We start from the raw sequence: 21,518 nt of genomic DNA, 5'->3' as shown, positions 1-21,518 counted from the left end.
TTATCATTTTTGTTATAGCCTTTTAATATTTCATTCACTTTATGGCTATCCACTTGACCTATGTACTTCATGCTGATGGATTCTTTATATTAGTCTTGCACATTCTGGTCACACATGAAAGTTAATATCCCACCATTACTTCACCATACAACTTATTGGCACATATTCAGTGTCATAAGCATTTTCCTGTAAATTTTACATTACAGGCTCTAAATTATTTTAGTCCCCTAATACTTCTGTATATCCACCCTGCTGTCACTCTTCTTTGGATTCAAGATCCAGAGCTGTGCATAGCACTACTCTGGGGGGCAGGGGCTCGTACATGAACTACTGAATTACTCTCCCACCATAGTCTGCTAACTGAACTTTGTGCTCTCCATCCCAACATCTTGACTGCCTTATTGCACGACACTCCGAAGGTTATGCAAACCTTCACTTAAAATCATCCAATTTTATGGGATTCCAGTTACTTATGTGTACTAAGTTACACTTTTGCAGCAACTTGATAATGTCAGGCATATTAGTACTCAACTACAGTTTGCATGTTGAACTGCAGTTGCAGTCAACTTACTGTCCACTGTTGTGCAGAACTTGGGTTCATCTGTGAAGAGTTGCAGGTTGTCTGGATTCCTGCTTCCGTGTCACTGAGAACAAGAAAACAAGGTAAGCACGTCATGCTTTGGTAATTATTCCACTACCCATAAACCTCTGCTAGTTCATGTGTAGTTAGTTATTCACCATGTTGTCTTCATCTCCACTTTTATCCCATTTAAATTAACACAATAATGCAAACAACAAATCAATAGTGTCATTTCAATAATGCACTGACATCAATATATATTAAGTTTTTGGCATGCATAAAAGTATCGGCTTTTACCTGCATAATGCATCTTTCTATAGCCTTTCCTATTTTTGGTCTATGCATATTGCACAAATGCAGCCTATTCCTATAGCTCTTTACCCTTTTGGGACTGTGTGTGTTGGTTGTTTGGGGGGGGGGTGCTTGTAGGCTTTCAGCCTTCCAAAAATTACTTTCTGCTCAGTGGACTTTATTCTCATTCAGCAATACAATTCTGACTGCTTACTTCCTACCCTTGCTCACCCAGTAAAAGAACACATTTAAAATAGTCTAAGATTCCCCATTCATAAGGATATACAAGTAAACCGCAGTCCATTCCTTGAGTCCACTTATATCACACAGGACTCCTCTGTGACTATTTTCCTTATCTGTCCACCTGTAATGCATGCAGTGCTAACCTACCTGTTTTTTGCTTCATTTAAACAATAAACCAAGTGCACTACATCTGCTACCTTTAACACATTCTTGTTAGAATGTCATTGCTCACTAACACTCTTTCAAGATTTTAATTACATCCATTTCCACTTTCATCATCATCTCATTTTGTCTGAGTGGTTTGCATCTTTAGACCTCTTTTGGTGTCACTCTACAGACAAAATTACTCTTGTTATTATTTACTTTATTTTACAGGTAAAGTACAGTTTTGTACCTACCATAAATGTAGATGTTTGAGTGTATACCCTGCTGCAGTCATCACACTTGGGTTATCTTGCCGTCAGGCGGTCCCGCAGTCAGCCCGAATTCCAAAGTCTTGGTCCGGCGTCGGTTGCTGTCGCTTCTTCCCTGACGTCAGTGCGCCAGGGGTATATCAGAGGCATCCAATTTCATTTTCTTCAGTTTTTCTAGCCCCGGATGTCAGGTGCCCCTAACAGGTAGGCAATATATATATATATATATATATATATATATATATATATATATATAGCTATATAAAAATAAAACAAAACCCTTACGCACAAGCAAATACACCACAGAGGTAGTATAGGATAGAGTGGTAGAGAAGTTCAGCTAGTTCAGAGGGGATGGAGGGAGGGTAACCTGGACTGCAGCAGGGTATACACTCGAACATCTATATTTATGGTAGGTACAAAACTGTACTATGTTCATCGTGTTACCCTGCTGCAGTCATCACACTTGGGTAGAATCCCAAAGCTAAGGACGGGTGGTGGAGTCAAACAGGGTTAGAGGAGGCTAGAAGGCCCTGCAAAACTGCAGTGGCGAAGCCAGCTCTAGTCTTAGAGTAAAGTGGTAAGTGGTAATGTTTGGTGAAGGTGTGTACTGAACTCCAAGTTGCAGCTTCCAGAATATCCTTGGTTGGCACCCCCCTGAGGTAGGCTGTAGATGTAGCTGCTGCCCTGGTAGAGTGGGACCTTATGCTAGCAGGAACTGGTTTTCCATGGTGGCTGTAGCAAAAATGTATGCAATGTCCTATCCATTTTGAAATGGTCTGTTTTGAGATAGCCTTTTCTTGTGATACTGTAGCATAGGATACAAAAAGCTGGTCAGATTTTCTGAAAACCTTAGTTTTATCCAAGTAGTACCGTAGCTGCCTGTGAACGTCCAAGGAATGTAGGAGTCTTTCTCCTTTGTTCTGTGGATTTGGAAAGAAGGTGGGTAAATGGATGGTTTGATTTAGAGCCACACTGGATACCACCTTAGGCATAAAAGAGGGGTTAGTTCGTAGAGAAACTCTGTCTTGATGAAAATGAGGAAAGGCTCTACTGCCATTAGTGCCTGAAGCTCTGAAGTTCTTCTCGCTGAAGTAATTGCTACCAGCAGGGCAGTCTTCCATGATATAAACTTTAAGTCAGTTGAGAAAGCTGGCTCAAAAGGAGGTAGCGTAAGTTTTTCCAGAACAAAGTTGAGGTCCCAAGTAGGTGTTGGTGCTCTCCTGGGAGGCCTAATGTTTTTGGCCCCTCTGAGAAACTGCCTTAGGAGTGGATGTGAAAATAAGGGAGGATCCGTGTTGTAGTGAGCTGAAATAGCTGAGGCGTGGATTTTAATAGATGAAAAAGAAAGCCCTTTGCGTAACATCTCAGTTAAGTATTGCAAAATCTGAGGTATGTCAGGCTGAAGGGTATTTTGGCCTTTAGCTTGGTTCCAGGCGCAAAACCTTTTCCATTTGTCTGAGTAGGCTTTCCTGGTGCTGGGCCTCCTGGCCTCCAGAATAACATCCATAACAGCTTATGAGAGAGGAGCTGGCTGGTTGCTTAGGTGATTTGCCATGCAGCCAAGTTTAAGGTTTTGAGTTGGCTGTGTAGAATCTGATTGTCTTGCTGTGTGAGCAGATGGGTAATTTGTGGTACAATCCATGGTGGGCCATGGGCCATATTCCTTAACAGTGGGTACCTGTGCTGGCGTGGCCAGTCTGGGGCAATGAGTATCATTCGGGGTCTCTCCATCCTGACTTTCAGCAGCACCTTTGTGAGAAGGGGTAATGGAGAAAAGGCATATACTGTCAGCATTTTCCAACTGAATGAGAGTGCGTCCACTTTCCAAGCTTGATGGTGAAAAGTCCTTGTGTAAAATTTTGTTAGTTGATAGTTTTGGGGGCTGGAAAATAGGTTGAGCCTCCATTTTTGAGTTATCATTGCAAATACTTGTGGATCCAGTTTCCACTCGTGGAGATCCATGATGTTTCTGCTTAGGTCGTCTGCCAATGTGTTCTTTTTTCCTGGCAGGAATTGAGCTTGTAATTGAACTTGGTAAGCCAGCGCTGTGTTCCACAAGGTCATTGCTTGCCTGCATAGAGGGTAGGAGTGTGTACCCCCTTGCTTGTTTATGTACCACATTACTGTGGTGTTGTCTGTTCTTATGATAAGCTGTCCTGGATGTAAGAGGTCTTTGAAGGCTGTCAGAGCAGTTTGTACAGCTAGCATTTCTTTTTGATTGATGTGCAGATTCCTTTTATCTGCAGTCCATATGCCTTGAATGCACCGTTCTGCCATGTGTGCCCCCCAGGCATAGTCCGATGCATCTGTTGTCATAGTTTGCCTGGCCGGGGGTAAGGTGAAAGGCTGATCTTTGTTGAGGTGACATGCCTGTGACCACCATAGGAACTCCTGTTGAAGGCAGGGAATGAGAGGTATCATTGTTTCCAAGCTGTGGCTGTGTTGAGTCCATATGCTTTTTAGGTACCATTGTAATTTCCTCATATGCAGTTTTGCAAATGGTATTAGTAGTATGCAAGATGCCATGAAGCCCAAGGCCTGCAGAATTTTTCTTGCAGGGAGTTGGGTCTTTGTTGCCATTGCTCTGAAGTATTGAGTTAATTGTAGTTGTTTGTCTGGCGTCAGATAAGCCATCTGGGCCGTTGTATTCAAGCTGGCAACCAGGAATGTCATATTTTGTGAGGGCACTAGTTTTGATTTCTTTTCGTTTACTGTGTACCCTAGGCAACTTAGAAGATGTTTTACAAAAGCCAGGTGTTGTAAGAGAATGTCCTTGCTTTCTGCTTGGATGAGGCAGTCGTCCAGGTATGGGTATATTTGAATTCCTCTTTGTCTGCAGTATGCAATTACTGGTGCCAGGCATTTTATGAAGACCCTGGGCGCAGTAGATAAGCCAAAGGGCAGTGCAGAGAATTGGTAATGGGTCGAACCTGCAATGAAACGGAGGTATCTCCTGCAATTTTGTCTGATAGGGACATGCAGGTATGCCTCCTTGAGGTCCAACATTACTAGCCAAGCTTTCTTGCCCAACATGGGAAGAAGCTGCTGTAGTGTTAGCATCTTGAATTTGGGTACTTGCAAAAAGGTGTTTAAAATTGAAAGGTCCAGAATGGGTCTCCAAGCATTGTCCTTTCTGGGGACTAGAAAGAGCCTTGCGTAAAATCCTTGGCCTTGCTCCTGTGTAGGTACCAGTTGAAAGGCTCTCATGTCCATGAGAGCTGTAATTTGTTTTTGTGCCTCTGCCCATTGATTTTGTGGCAGGTTTGGCATTCCTTTTATCCTTGGCTAAGTGTGGAAATGGAATCTGTATCCTTGTGAGATAATGTCTAGGACCCACTTGTCCTTTGTGACGATGCGCCAGTTGTCTGCAAAAAGTGCTAATTTTCCTCCCAAGGGAGCTGCCAAGAGAGTTTTGCTTGGCAGTTTGAGGTATAAGTCATTGTGTTTGCCTTCTAGTAGTTTGTGGCCTGTCTTCTCCTCCCTTTTGTGTTGCAGTGCCCCATTGGCGGTATTTGTGCTTGTCCTCTGCCCCTTGGGCGCCTGTATTTACCCCTCTGTGGTCTGTCAGAAGCTGGAAAGGACCAATTTTTTGTTGGCCAATTTCTGCTGAAGCGTGGGGGCTGTACTTGTAAGAAATCTTTGACCGTATGCATAGATTTTGCCTTATCCTCCATTTTCTTTAAAACCTCCTCTGCTTTAACCCCAAATAAGACATCCTGCTGTAAGGGTGCATCTAGTAACTTTGCTTTAACATGATCAAGCAGAGATTGTTCCTTTAACCAAGCATGCCTACGTATAACAGACCCAGTAACAGCTGCTCTAGAGGAAGCCTCCAAGGCATCAAAACCACATTGTAAAGTATGTTTGACCACCTGTTTAGCTGCATGCAACAGATCCTGCATTTCCTTGAATTCAGACTGTTGAGGGTGCGTGCCCATCTTTTGTTTTATTTGAGACATTAGGAATTGCTGGTATTTAAGCATGTGAAATTGACAATTTAGTGCTCTCATAGCTAGAGTAGCTGAGGTGTAAAACTTCTTCCCCCACCTATCTAGTGCTCTGGAGTCCCTTTCAGAGGGTACAGGATTTTTAGCCTTAGCTCCCTTGGGACCCTGGGAGATTGTCTCTGGATCAGCAACAGGGGTTTTGTATAGGAATTTGTGTGAGTCAGGCACTCTATAGTATCTATCTGGTTTGGCTGGAGCAGGAGGCAGAGAATCTGGATTTAGACTAGATTCTAAGAAAACATCATCCACAATGTCTAAAACTGGGGGGATGGCAAGGGGTCTGTGCTGGGGGAGTAAAAGAAACTCTCGGAGCCTTTTCTTTGAGTCGGAGTAGTCCTGACCTTCCCCAAAGGAATAATCTTCAGGGGGAGAAGCTGAGGGAATGGAGTCTTCAGCATCAGAATCTTCATAAAGGGGAAAGGAGTAATCCTGTTCCTCAGAGGAGCCTGAGGAAACCAACACTTGATCAGAGGAGGCATAATCCTCCTCTTGTCTAGGCCTTTTGTCGGGGGGGGGGGTCCCCTGATCAAAGAAATTAAATCTTCAGCCATTTTATGCATCTGTTTCTTAGGCATAGGGCCTTGACCTGGAGATTGAAGAGTAGTCTTTTTTGGTTTTAGAGGAGTCTTAAGCTTAGCATAAGATTTTATGGTGAGAATAGTCAGTCTGAAGACACCTTCAGAAACCGAAGGTGTTTCTACAGCACCGGCTTCTCCTACTGCAATGTTATCGGTAGGGCCTAAAGAAAATGGCTGCGTCAGCCTAGAACTCTCTGCTGGAAAGTCCGAAGTGGTCTGGGGATCCAATTCAGCAGTAGCCAGTGGCTGCGTAGGAGCCTCACTGAAAACCGGAGAACTGGCGACCTGCCCAGCCGAGGCCTCGGAGTCTGGCTTGGATCTAGGCTGCCTTTCTTTATCTTTGCGGTTTTTATGCACGCCGGTAGTCTTTTGCTCCGACAGCATAGTGTAATTAAATTTCCTACCGAAGTAGTGTCGTGCGAAATCAAAGCGTCGCTTAATAGTTCGTTTATTGAACCTAGCACAAAACCGACAACCAGTGATGTCGTGGTCTGGGCCTAGACAAGGTATACAAAAAGAATGAAAGTCCTTATGAGGTATTTGCTTCCCACAAGAAATGCAATTGTTATCTTTTTCTGACATCGGACTGAGGCAAGAAAAGGTTCCCCAACGGGGTACTTAGCTTTGAAGACTTCGGACTGAAACTTGATTTGAAAATCTCAGGTGTCGGCCGACCGGCACTTGCGAACTGCTTCTGCTTCGGGCGTGGCAAGAAAGACTGAAGAAAATGGTGTCGGATGCCTCTGATATACCCCTGGCACACTGACGTCAGGGAAGAAGCGACAGCAACCGACACCGGACCAAGACTTTGGAATTCGGGCCGACTGCGGGACTGCCTGACGGCAGGATAACCCATGTGTGATGACTGCAGCAGGGCAACACGATGAACATCTGAGGTGTTCCAAATGTTCTCTTTCCCAATTTCTACCACTTACAGATTAAGTCTTCACAGAAAATAATGCAAAAATAATAATGAAGAAAGAGAGTCATTCAATAAGTTTTAAGTGCCATTCTATAGAGATATGCACATCCCTAATAAAATTCATCTCAGAAACTCATTTATGATTACACTAAAGATCTCTGTGGAACAGTTTTTTTGTCTTCATTAGAGCAAGGCAACAAAGTCATAAAATGCAACACTTTCTGACCTCCTCTCTCATTTGCTACAGAAGCTAGACAATACGTCTAGTTTTGCCCTCCAGATGTTATCCTTCATAACATTTTAAGCCCTGCATTCCTCCTCCCATAACAATTTTTCTCAATAGATGTTGTAATTTCTCTGTCTGGCTAGCCTCAGTAGTTTTTATTTTCCTTTTGCATCTATTACTGTTTACAAATACACTATCATTACTGTGTTTAAAGAGAATTAAAATACACAAAGGAAGTGAGGATTTTTTTCCATCATGATACACCACAGATGCTGACGTGTTATAACCCTGCAAATACCACAAAATGCAAATAACATATCTTTTATAGTACAAATACCAACATGCAAAACTTAACATCCAGTGACATTTGTTTTTTTTAATCTTGGTGCCATTTAATGCCCTCTAAATCTTGTAAAAGAAAAAAATCCCTTCTGTAAGTAAAGCAGAAACTGAAGTATGGCATGGGATAACATACAGTAAATTGTACTCTGCAAGACAGCTTGGCTGGTCTAGATGAATATAGTTCTGTCTACAGCCCTGGTGACAAGTTTGATCAGCAACTATTACACCTGTATGAAGTGGCATGGGTGCAAAAGAGAAATGATGAGTCAAAGCCTGCTTCCTTTTCCAGTGGAAGGAGGTGAGGATGTATTGTGGCATCACTGCCATGCCACTAAATCAGTGTTGTATTGTAGAGGGTGGAAGTTTGAGGGATATGCCAAAATGAAAGTGGGACCACTTCCTCTCGTGACACAAATGTATGCCTTCTCTTGTGATGTTAGCCAGTATGTCAAAAGGAGGTGGTGTTAAGAAGAAAACCTGCTACAAGCCACAACATTAAGGCTCCTGCTCATCTCTGTCCCACTTGGGGTTCATGGTGGTTTACAACTATTAGAACCTACATATGGAGAATTAGCTGATCCCCTTGTGTAGGGTCCTCTTGGAAAGCAGATCATCCCATGCAAGTGATGTTGGGAGGGGGCTGCCATGTGTGGGAAACCACTGACAATGGGAATATCAGAACACTGGCGATAGTAACAGGTAGCAGGATGAAAAATATACTGTGGAAAGATGTATGTCACAAATATTACTTAAAGCTTAATATATCACTGACCAACAATAGTACCAGGTGCTTTAAAATTTCGGAGTTGCGAAGAGACATCGTGCACTTCTAAGATCCAGTCACCACTTGCCTTCTCTCCCCAGCAATGAGTTGTCATGAATTCCCAGTTCTTGAAACCTTCCATTGAATGATCAAACAATCTGAAAACAAAATAAATAAGCAAGCATTTATTTACACCCTGTATGTACTTCCTGGGTTATTTTTATTACATGCATTTTAAGAATACATAGCTACATAACTGCAAACACTTTGCCTCTGCCTAACTTGCAGACACCAAGATGAACAGTCAGACATTTTCAGTGCATTAGAAAAATAATATACATTTTGTTGAGGAGGAAGACACTCCCAGATCCCCACGCAGGGTTCTCTGCTACATAGACATCTAAAGTTACATACTCTAACTCTGAGGTTACTGAATGACGCTGAACTGACGCCTCTGATAACAGTAACCTCCTGAGAAACATTACATCTGTAACACAACAGACTGAATTTTTTGACTCTGTAGTCTGGCAAATACAATGTCACAGAAGAGGTCGGGGATGAATAGAATCAATAATGAATGTCAAACATTTTATATACTGCCAGTATGGAGAAAAGACTGGAAAAGAAAACCTAATTTTCACAGAATTAAAAGATAGCCCTCTTAATTATGATACAAAAAATGTTAAAATAAATTACATAAAAAAGTGTTGGGAAAGGATAACTCAATAAATTACCTATTACAACAGTAGACATAAGAAGACATTTCAGAAAGTATGCTATAAAATCAGAAAACTTAGCAACTGGAAGGTGCTCTAGTAATAAACGTCCAAAGAGAACCAGAACAGTCTAGGATACGGAATGCCTCAAGAACTCAACTACTTTATCAAAAATAAGAAACGACAGTCTTGACCTTAATTAAAAAGGCAGAATACTAACTCAAGTAAGTGGACATGGGAGCATATCTAGTTAAATAGCATACATATCTTGAAATTTCTGGTGCCATTGTAACTACTTGAAAAAAACATTCTGTCACCTTCTGGACTATCATGGTCAACAGTCTATATATAACTGCAAGTCCTAAGCAGCTCAACAGTAGACAATGAAACTTATAAACATGCTCTTTAACTCACTGTGTTTTGGATTTACCAGTAGGCCTAAACAATGTGTCACCAGATTCTAATAAAATGGCAATGGTAATAGAGATGGAAAGTCTAAGTGAATGACAAGTGTTACAGACAACAGAATAAAAAAAGATGTTGCTAGAATGAGGCAAATAAAATGACTTGCCTGCTGCCTCTGTACCTTGAGCTGAACTGTTTAATAAAGATGAACAGGCACACACATATTTCTTCAGGAGAAGGAAGTCTGAATAAGCCAAAACACTAAGGATTCAGCAGTGAGCAGAAATTTGACATTTTGCCCTAAGGGAAACAGTTCTGACTCTAACAACTCTCCATGGAAAATATACTGAAAAGCCTCCTTCTCAGTCACACATCCTATGTGTTGAGAAACATGATGTTGGCATAATCTAACAAATGCAAATCTGCAGTTACAAGTACTTTTGCCAATATGTAGATAAAGACCCATATAATTTACTAGCACCCTAAGTAGGACTGAATTTATGCTTGATCAGACTGCCACAGCAAAAGGTAAGATAGCAATTTGCGATAATTTAGCACAACAAAAGCAGAAAAATACAGCAATAGCATGCAATTCTGGTACAGTTGCAAAGTAAACCAGTCAAGAATTCTGACAGGTCATGGGAAAGTCTCATGTCTCTCAGTCCCAAGGTTCAAGTGTGACCCCCCCCCCCCCCCCCACACACACACACACACTCAGTGCCTGTGTGGTATCTGCACTTCCTCTTTGTGTAAGCGTATTTTATCCAGGCACGCGCTGGTTTCCTCCTCCACTCCCAAAACATGACACTTTAATGGATACACTGCAGTTTGTGTATGTGTGTGTGTGTGTGTGTGTGTGTGTGTGTGTGTGTGTGTGTGTGTGTGTGTGTGTGTAAACAGACAACATATTACAGCAGTAAAATACAGGTAAGTGAATAAATATGAGTTAATCAACTCCATGAGAAAACATAAAGAAGGAAAGAACATTTTTTTTTCATTCTGTTAAGAGTAACTGCTACATTTCAACAATAATCCATGAATGAGTGTATCACAGGATTTATGCATGGTTGGTGGGGTTTGATTACGAGGCTGAAGCTGGAGTAATCAAACAAAGCCAACTTTTGATAAATCTTGCAATTCCCCCACTCACTCGTGGATTACTGCTATTGTACAATGAAATTATTTAAGTATGAAATTGCTTAACTTTCTTTAATTTCATTTGATAATGGTACTTTATTATTCTTTTTGCTTTCCTGTGTTTACTTATGTATCATTTAATTTATATATATATTTTTGGTGTGTGTAAACATTGGAAAGTACGAAATGCTAATGCCTGGCTTTATTTAATAACCAAAATCTTCAGTGATTTTCCAGAAAATTCCAAATTTTATGAGAGGCAGGTCAAAAATATGTGGAAAATTAGGGACATTCTTGCACAACTTCCTTCCCCACCTAAACACACACATCAAAAGTATGAAACTTTGATGGCTGGCAAGATTAAACAAATTAAATAACAGAAATTTTTAGTACTTTATCAGAGACTTCAAAACTGTGTGTAACACAGAACAAAAAAATGAGGAAAATGATCTATTGTGCAACCAGTGCCATCCCTTTCAAATGTCTACAGTCCTGCAGATGGTCCTGATTTGCCTCATACTTTGCTTTATCCCTCATAAAATATCTTAAAGATGGCCTTACTAAGCATATCTCAATAGAATGCCTGGTCACTGACCAAAACAACACTTTAGCAATGGGACTTCTTTCTATTGGGATATACTGGATTTACAAAGGGCACACTGAATGAGTGACCAATCAGTGTGCACACTCCTGAATACTAATGAAAATGAACTGCACAGTTTGCAAAACAAGGTGAAACTCATTAAAACTCTGACACAAACCAACATTAATGTTGGTCAGTATATAGTGGCCCCTCAGGACAGGAGTACGGGCTGTCCAGGAACAGATGAATATGATAGCCACTGCACTGGCCACCACCCACCACTAAAGAAACTGAGTAAAGATTGTGACACTGAGGCATGCCTTGCTGCTTTTGGAAGACATTCCATCCTGGAAAATCTGTTTCAGTCTGATGGGGCTAAAAAGTTTCAGCATTAAAACTTACTATGGGAAGCAGTCAAGGTCTACATGAACAGTGAAGGTACTGATTATACGAACTATCAAAACTTTTCTAAGAACTGCTAGCTAGGGCTGGTGCACTTTCTCAAGCACAAGTAATAACATTTCATAACTGATCATTTAATTCACAGAAAATAGAGCACACATACCTGATCTAATGCATACATTAGAATTACATTTAGCACTAGAAATAAACAGTAAGAGTAAAATGACAGACACTTTAGCAGTTGATAAATTCCAAAAGTACACTCCCAAATAATTTATGTAAATGGATTTTCATAGCGCACCACAAGACTATTGATAGGTTATGCTAACAGAAAGGTTACCAGCCAGTGAATTACTGTTTAAAAGTGAATAGCCTAAGCATGTAACTACCAATGTGCAAACGTCTATGATCAGATAACTGTGAGGAAATGGGATAGTATGTTTTAGGTTAGGGAATGGGAGACGGTGCATTTGTCAGACAGTGTTTATCTAGTAATAGGCACATAGTGTAGAAGAAAAAATTCTAACCGACATGCTGGTGATAAAAAAAAATACTGACCAACGTGCTGGTGATGAAAATGTAAATGCTGTGCCTTTTAAATATGCAATTCCTAACCAACATGCTGATAAAAAAAATGTGCTGATGCAATGTGATGCAGCAACTTCCAGAAGAGCAGAATCAATACATTATCTCTGTGTCACTGCTAAGATAGCTAAATGCACGGTATTGGTGGACTAGAAGGTAATAAAAGAAAATACATTTACATAATTTTTTTGAGTGTGCTCTTTTGAATTTAGATTATGGGAACATGATAATATCTCTGTAAACATAAAACAAATGACAAGAAGGTAAAACTAATGTGTGTACATGAGGACAGAAACACCTATTATATAACACAAGATGATATTCAAACTATGCTGCATAAAGTACTACAGTTTTGTTACCCAATTTAACATGGCATTATAACTGGTTACAACAGGTCTATTTCAAATGATCGAAGTGCCACAACATTGAACATCAGTTCGAGTACCAGATGAGTGAAGTTGTGGAACATCGAAAAAAAAATGAAATCGGAACACAAAAAACATCTTGTTTCATGTTTTTGCAGGGGGACAAGCCTCCAAGCACTCACCAACAACCCCTGCTATTTAAATATACTAACTCCGAGATCGCACTACAGTGAAGAGAATAGTAGATTTCCCATTCCGTGCTGTGCGACGATCTCCATTCAGACTGTTCCATGTTCCACAACTTCGATTATCTCATACTCGATCTGATGTTCGATGTTGTGGCAATTAGATCAACTGGAGTAAACCCGGTTACAACTTCCCCCACTTTAAGCCACTATTCAAATGTTGGGGTGAGGAAGCGCAGTAACATAATTCATGGCCAGAATGCATTCATAGCAAAAATGGAGGTCTGACTAACTATGAAGAATACATAGTCATAAATACACATAGTAAAAATGGGGAGGGGAAGCTGTTTGATGCACTGTTGTGTGTTGTGTAAATTATGTGAGAAGAAACTAGTCCTCTAAAGACGGCTTATCCTACAATGGAAGTAAAAACTTAGTCTTGTCTACACTTAAACAGTCAAGTTTCTATGAAAATACAGGAAATACTGCAAGCACTCTCACAATTTGTTTGTTACACTTAGCCAAAATGATCACAGTTCTATGACAAAAGTTTCAATGGGAATGGGTAATGCTAGTTTTAACAATGTTAGTATGACAGTTAATTATGCACATGCTGTGTGCTCGTAACTCTCTGCAACCACAGAACAGCATGCAAATTACTAATCCTATTACTAAACAAACTATATGCAAATCAGGCTGCAAACATTCAGCAACTACAGCAGAAACTAAAAGCCAACGTTTGTGACAAACTAATAATTTCACAATGATGAACCCTTATTCAGTGATAAATCAAGGAGTGTGGTGTAAAACACATAAATCAAAACACTATAAATGAAGTCTGATTCCTATCAACACAAAGAAGAATGTGTCTACAAATATGCCGCATATAACATTAAGACAGAATCTACTACTCCTTACAGCCAGTCCTGTGCACCTAGCCCAAGGTCACATTACTGCTCTAAATCCATGTCACCATGGAGTGGTACTTTTATGTGACCTATGTATTTTGAATATGTGAGCATTCAACATCCTTTGTTCACTTAACCATCCATACACCAAAACAGTAAGGCAGACAACCACCCTTCAAGAATCCTCCCATATCAAAATTAATTTAAGATACCATGAGCAAATCAAATAAAAGAGGCAAAATAAAATACAGCAGTAAGCCAACTGGAAAACAACATTACTGGCAAAACAGACTCAAGACTAAATACCTGAACTAAAACTTAACTTTACAAAAACTACAAAACAAACTTCTAAACATGTCTCTCTCAACAGTATCAAAATACATCCAATAATTATCAAATGAGAACTCAAGTAGAAGAAAACTAACCAAAAAACTCTCTATTTCATAAAAACAAGTGGAAACTACATGAAACCCTATTCATCAGACATCTGATACAATTACCAATACTACATAAAATTAATAGCAGCAGTATGTCAAAATAAGTGTTTTGTTCACCCTGTAACTAAAATTGAATATATTTTTGACTGTTATGCTAAATGTAACAGCATAAAAGTTGTATACTTAGCTATCTGTGGCATTGCACCTCGTTCTATGTGGGAAAATGTACTCGTCGATTAAAAGATTGCATCATTGAACACAATTCAGAAAATAAAAGGGGCATTATGACTAATGCATTTGCTAAGCATATTGCTGATAATAATGTAAAAATAGAAGTTATGTTCTTACCATAACGTTCCATGTTAGTTGTCTTCTTCTCGCCTTCTTCTTGCTGGATGGGTTCGGAGCCGACCTCGGCCACTCTAAAAGCTCGAGAGTTGGTTCCACCGGCTCGAGGCTCCCCTTATATCCCACAATGCTAGGCGTGAGTTACCTCAGATCTCGTTTGTAAGCTAGACCCAGCTTATAATAGTAGCAGAATAACTAGAAACAAAATCCACCTCTATAAACACGGGTGAAGAGAAGGGTGACCTACATCCTGATCTAGGAAATATGCCCAGCAGAGCATATACCTAAAGTAAAGAGGTGGTAGAAAGAGAGGTCACAATCAAACTCCTCTAGGTCTGTCCAGGCCAGAGGGAAGGAGGGTGGGACGCAAGAAGAAGGCGAGAAGAAGACAACTAACATGGAACGTTATGGTAAGAACATAACTTCTATATGTTAAGTTGTCTATCTCGCCTTCATTCTTGCTGGATGGGACCGCGTCCCTAGCACCTTATCCTGGGTGGCCTAACGGAACAGACTCTTGAGAACAGTGGAACCAAAGTTAGCTCTATGCCTAGAAGCTAAATCCAACTTATAATGAGAAATGAAAGTGTGAGGAGTAGCCCAAGTAGCCGCTGCACAAATGGTGTCAATAGGCAGTCTGTCTTGGAAGGCTATAGAAGTAGCCAAAGCTCTGGTAGAATGGGCTTTAGGTTTGTTAGGCAGCTTTTGGTGTCTAATTTCATAAACAAGGGAAATCAGGGATGTTAGCCATCTAGATAATGATACCTTTGAAACTGAAAGTCCCTTTCTGCCTTCTGCATAAGAGACAAACAGCTGGTCAGATTTTCTGAATTGTTTGGTTCTATCCAAATAGTACCTTAACTGACGATGAACATCTAGCCAATGCAATTTTTGTTCAGACCTGTTAGAATATTCTGGAAAAACACAGGAGGTCAATGCTTTGATTTAGGTTAGACGCCGAGGCTATCTTAGGTAAAAGGACGGGTTGGTTCGTAAAGATACCCTGTCCTTATGGAACAACAGATAAGGAGGTCGACAGCTGAGTGCATGAAGTTCTGAAACTCTTCTAGCTGAAGTAATAGCAACTAGAAAGAGTGTCTTGCATGATAACAATTTTAAAGAACAGGAGGCTGCAGGTTCAAAAGGGGAAAGAATCAAAGAACTAAGAACTAAATTTAGGTCCCAAGGGGGAGGAGGATTTCTTATAGGAGGTCTGAGTAGAAAAGCTCCCTTCAAAAAGGCTTTACAAAGCTTGTGGGACATGATAGCAGACTCTGAAATGCCCACATGAAAGTTAGAAATAGCTGCCAATTGAACTTTAAGAGTAGAAGGAGATGAACCTGCATGGAAGAGTTCAGCTAGAAAATCAAGGACCATTTGGATGGAAGCAGTGAAAGGATCTATGTCCTTTCCTTGAGCCCAATAGGCGAAACGTTTCCACTTACTCAAATAAACCTTCCGAGTGGAAGATTTATGGGAAGCTATCAAAATATCTCGGACAGAATGAGATATTTGAGGAAGCCTGGCTAAGGTTGGAATTGGAGGAACCAAGCAGTGAGGTTCAGAGAGGGGAGGGAGCGATGACACTGACCCGACTGATGGATCAAAAGATCTGGAACTAGGTCCAGATGCCAAGGTCGCTCCAATAGAAAATGATGTAGAAAGGGGAACCAAACCTGTCGAGGCCAGTAAGGAGCAATGAGGATCAATGAGGCCTTCTGAGCGATAGCTTTCTGTATCACTTGAGAGATTAGTGGGAAGGAGGAAATGCATACAGAAGTCCCCGGGGCCAAACTTGGACTAGAGCGTCTCTGCTGGGCTGGCCTGGTAAAGGGAATAGGGTGAAATAATCTCTGCACTTGCTGTTTTGGGGAGTAGCAAAAAGGTCGCAGCAAGGCTGACCCCACTTGAGAAAAATTTCTCTCACAACAGAGTCTTTCAGAGACCACTCGTGAGGCATGAGGATAGCTCTGCTCAACTTGTCCGCAATTTGATTGGACTTCCCGGGGATGTGCGTTGCTATCAGAAACCGCTGAGAAGAAATCGCCCATTGCCACAGTCTGAGTGCTTCTCGACACAGGGGGTAGGACCTGGTTCTGCCTTGTTTGTTGATATACCACACTACAGACATATTGTCCATCTGGATTGCTATCGTTCCCAAGGGAAGAGAGTCTTGAAGGGCTTGCAACGCTAAAAGCACTGCTCTCATCTCTAGAACATTTATGTGCAAGTGGCATTCGTCTGGTTGCCATGTGCCCTGGACAGTTCTGCCCTGATAATGCCCCCCCCACCCGATCAGGGAGGCGTCCGTTGTCAGAGTAGCAACCGGAGGGGAAGGGACAAAGGGTCTTCCCAATAAGAGCTGGGGAAGACATCCACCACAGAAGATGATTCCTGCACGTCTGCGTAATCATAATGGTGTGGGACATCGGAAGTTGCTGGTATGACCATTGCGTGAAGAGCATCCATTGAAGGATTCTCATGTGGAATCTGGCTAATGGAAGCAGAGGTATGGCAGCCGCCATAATCCCCAACACTTTCAGAACTAACCTGGCTTTGATTCTGTTGCTGCTGAAGAGGAGCGAGACCAGTTTGTGTATGTCTGTTACTCTCTGATCTATTAGTCTCGCAGACATGTTGACTGTGTCTAGATTTGCGCCTATGAAGGTAATAGTATGACAAGGCGACAAAACAGACTTTTCGCAATTTATTGAAATGCCTAAATTTTGACAAATGCGAAAGGTGTAGTCCCTGGCCATTAGAAGAAGATGCTTGGTGGGAGCTGTGAGGAGCCAGTCGTCCAAATATGGAAACACCTGGAATCCTTGACGTCTCAGGTGAGAAGCTACCACTGCCATGCATTTGTTAAACACCGGGGCAGTGGTGAGACCAAAGGGCAGGGCCCTGAATTGAAAATGACTGGTTCCTAGCCTGAAGCGGAGGAATCTTCTGGAGCGTCTGTTCATTTTTATGTGATAGTACGCATCCTGAAGGTCTATAGAGCACATCCAGTTCCCCTTTCCCAAAAGGGGAAGGATGGATTGCAGCGTGACCATCCGAAATCTTGTTTTCTTGACTGACTTGTTCAAGATACTGAGATCCAAAATTGGTCTCCAGTCCCCTGTTTTCTTTGGAACTAAAAAGAACCTGGAGTAGATTCCGGATCCTTGCTGGTCTGCTGGAACTGGCTGAATTGCTCTTTTTGCAAGCAGCTTTGAAATTTCCAAAGCTGCAAGATCCCTTTGAGCGGGTGGAACATCTGGAAGGGATTTTTTTGATTGGTTTGGAATGTGAACGAAGGGAATGGAATAGCCTTTGGAAATGATGGACTGTACCCATTTGTCTTGAGTTAGGGATAGCCAGGCTTCTGGGTACAGTGACAATCTTCCCCCGACTGCCTCCGAAGGTGGGCAGTCGGGCAACACCTCAGGGATGCTGAAAGGGCTTATCAGAGAAGGCTTCTCGAGTGCCCTGGTTCTGTGGACCCCCTCTGCCTCTAGGGCGACGTCTACCATTGTTGTTCCCCCCTCTGCCACTGGCGGGGAACCGACTCTGTGCGTCAGGCGAAGTCCCTTGAGATTGCTTGCGGAACCACATTTTACCACTTTTCTGGCCTTTGGGGTAAGGCCTAGAAGGAGTAGAAAAACGGACTCCGACGGCAGAAAGAGTCTTGCCATCCGTCTCGCACCTAGTCAAGGTTTCTTTCACTTGAGGACCAAAAAGAGATGATCCATCGAACGGGGAATTAGTGAAAGACGTTTTAAAGGGATCCGCAAAGTTGCATAGCCGCATCCAGGCATGCCTGCGCAAGGCTACGCCTGTCCCTGCGGCCCTGCTCGCTCCATCAGCCGCATACGAAAGGAGGCGCATGGAGGAGTTAGCTATGGAGTTCAGGGTAGCCAGCTGAGTGTTCATCTTGTCTTGAAAACCCGCAGCTGTAGGATCCTTCAACATGTCACTCGCTTCTTTGATCAAGTCTCTTTGAAGACGAGTAAAATGGCATAGGTAGTTCAGCGAACGCATTGCAAAGGTCGCTGATGAGAACATCCGCTTCCCGTACCTGTCCATGGACCTAGATTCCTTGTTAGGTGGATGGACAGGCACTGAAGGATCAGCTAGTTCCTTCTTGGTGGCAGCAGCAACCACCATAGCATCCACAGAAACTCCCTTGGTCAAAAATTGTTTATCCGCTGGTGCCGTGATAAATTTTGAGGGTCTCCTGGGGGTGGGGTCCACTGAGTCTGGAGCCGTCCATGCCTTTTTTGCTACCACCTGCATGAGGGGGTCAAAGGAGGGAGACACCCAGGAGGTGGAAGGGCGAGAGCCAAACGCCTCAAGGTACACAGATTCATCCTCCGAAGGGTTGAGGGCTGGCCAATTTCCCCTCTGCTTAAGGATTTCTAGAATGTCTGCAAATGAGACATCTTCAGAAGGGGAACGGGGGGAACCCTCGGAATCCTCTAAATCCGTGTCAGAGGTGACGGACTCAGGTGAGTCTATGTGTTTCCTCTTACACTTTCTCTTCCGAGGGGGCTCTTCTGCCAATTCAGGAGAGGCCTCGGAAGAGGATGAGATCCCCACAGGAGATTCCTGAGGAGCTGGCTCTCTGCAGTTTGGGATGAGGGAGTGAGCCGACTTGACCTGAGGCACCGAAGAGGGAGGGGCGGATGGAGCCGACTGTGGAGTTGAACCAGGTTCCAACACACTCCGCATGACCTCGAACGCACCCCTGTCAGGCAGAGCCAGAGGTCCCCGCTCCAAAAGCTAAAACCTCCCTCGGCACCGACAGTGATGGCTCGAGGCCGATGTCGGAGCCGAACTCACCAGCGCCGAAGCCCGAGAGGAGGCGGGTCGGACAAGGGTCCGATGCCACTCACCCCTCGAGCCGACGAGGGAAGTCCGGCGCCGAGATTCTTCTAAGGAAGAAATCGGAGCCGGCGATGGAGCCGAAGATATTTGTATCGGCTCCGGCTACCACAGTCTCGGTTCAGCGCCCGGCTCCGAGCTCAACGAAGTCGGAGGAGGAACATAAAGAGGGACAGGGTCAGGCATCGACTGATGAGTCGGGCTCTGAAGCATTTGGGCCAGTGCCTCGGACTTGAGAAGTCGACTCACTACCCTCTGAAGGTCATGGTCCAGCCTCGATGACCTAGAGGAGTGAGATCTATGGCTCCGTTCAGACAGCAGAGGAGATGCTGGAGCCGAATGAATGGAGCCAAGGGACGGTGACCTGGACCTCTTTCTAGATGTCGGTTCAAGGTCTGGTCGGAACCGACACAGGAACTTCCAATACCTCGGCTCCAGCCGGAGCCGAGGAAACCACAGAAACTGCAGTCTGAGACTCAACGGCTCCAGCCGGAGCCGATGTAGACGGAGGTTTCAGAGCCTTAGGTCTCGGCTCAGAAGCTGGAGCCGAGGACCTAGAAGCCTTGGAGGGCTTTCCCGAAGGAACAGTAAGGGAACCCTCAGGCTTGAGTAAACCTCTCAAAATAAGTTTGTTTTTTCTTTCCTGCAGGACCCTGGGGCTGAAGCCGTGGCATACAGCACAGGAGTCCTGCAGGTGTAAAGGTCCCAGGCAGTAAACACAAGAAGTGTGACCGTCTGTCAGAGACATTTTCTGACAGCACGAGTCACACTTCTTGAAGCCTGAGACCTTTGAGTCTTTAGACATTTTAGAAGGAAGTGTAATCACACACACACAGTCAAACACACTGATTACACCCTATCCAAGTTTAAACTCAAAAAATAAAACAAACTATCAAAGTTTTAAATTCTGAGAAAAACACACAGACACCACTAGGGGATGGAAAAAGGCCCAAAGGCCCAAGGGAAGAACTTATAAGTTCTTGTGGAAAAAGGGGGATAATAAGAGAGAAAAGGGGACAAAATCCACTAAACTAAGGGAAACAACTGTTAAAAATTAAACTAAAGGGGTTTAAGTAGACTAAATTTTACTCTACAATTACTCACCAAGAAGCCGGTAGAAACCAAACACCTCGATCTCTGTAGCGGCAAACGAGATCTGGGGTAACTCACGCCTAGCATTGTGGGATATAAGGGGAGCCTCGAGCCGGTGGAACCAACTCTCGAGCTTTTAGAGTGGCCGAGTCGGAGCCGAGGTCGGCTCCGAACCCATCCAGCAAGAATGAAGGCGAGATAGACAACTTAACATCATCTATTTAAGTTTAGAGTAATTCAGATATGTCATACAAATAACAGGGGGGTGATATAAATAATGTGTTGGAAAATGCAGAATATTTATGATTCTAAGGTTCAAAGCAGATGTGTCCCCTGGTTTAAACAATGCAGTGAGTCTAAAACCTGTCTTGTAAAAAAAAAAAATTGATACTGCATTAAGATGCCTTTCAACTGATTTCTAATTGATTTTTTAGTTTTTACAGGTTGGTTGTGTCATGTGATGTGTGATGCTGTGATATTTAAATTGGTTTTTAAAATATGTTAATGAAAAGCACTAAAGAAGGGGTAACCTGGAAGCTTTGTTTATTTTTAGTGTGAGTTGTTTTAATAAAATTATAGAACGTTTCTGTTGTTCAGGTTTTTTCGTATATAATATCAGGGAAAACAGTTTATGCTACAAATAAAATAAAATATGCCCTGAACAATAAGGGGAACTCAGCTCAAGGTGAGTGGGAAAAATCTACAGAATATGATACTTCATGTAAACACACTAGACCACACCAGACACCTCAATTAATAGTCCGTCTTTATAGACACCCTCAGAAATGTGTGTATATACATAGCCTGTGGAGAACCACACACTGCCTCTCTCCAGAAACAAAAAAGAAGAACTGCCTACCCTTATTTATGTAAACTGTTCTACGGTTGTATAATCTACATAGGAGTTTAGGGACTGGTGTATCACTGCACAATAATCACAATGTGAACAGTATTATCAATGTAATTTAATTCTTATCCCACTCTCAACAATTACTATTTCTTACTTATGATTATTCTCCTACTGACTACTATTCTTCTTTCTAAGAATTTCTCCTCTCATTCTACTTCTACCGTCCCTTCAAATAGTGCACATGCTGTAACCACATTTACGTTGTACAAGT

At 42.5% G+C, this 21,518-nt stretch overlaps 1 protein-coding gene across 2 annotated transcripts in view; it reads right to left on the bottom strand.

Moving 5' to 3' along the window:
• Nucleotides 1-21,518, bottom strand: part of LOC122793112 (proprotein convertase subtilisin/kexin type 5-like) — a 3,326,953-nt gene that overhangs the window by 679,654 nt on the left and 2,625,781 nt on the right. For both annotated transcript variants that reach the window (XM_044060853.1, XM_044060852.1), the window contains one exon: nt 8,378-8,526. In XM_044060853.1, the coding sequence (XP_043916788.1) occupies nt 8,378-8,526 (149 nt within the window). The remainder of the gene's footprint in view (nt 1-8,377; nt 8,527-21,518) is intronic.

This window comes from Protopterus annectens, chromosome 2.part0 (assembly GCF_019279795.1).
Source record: "Protopterus annectens isolate FY-2018-M chromosome 2.part0, PAN1.0, whole genome shotgun sequence".
NCBI classification, from domain to species: Eukaryota; Metazoa; Chordata; order Ceratodontiformes; family Protopteridae; genus Protopterus; species Protopterus annectens.
This window is presented reverse-complemented; position numbering and strand designations above follow the sequence as displayed.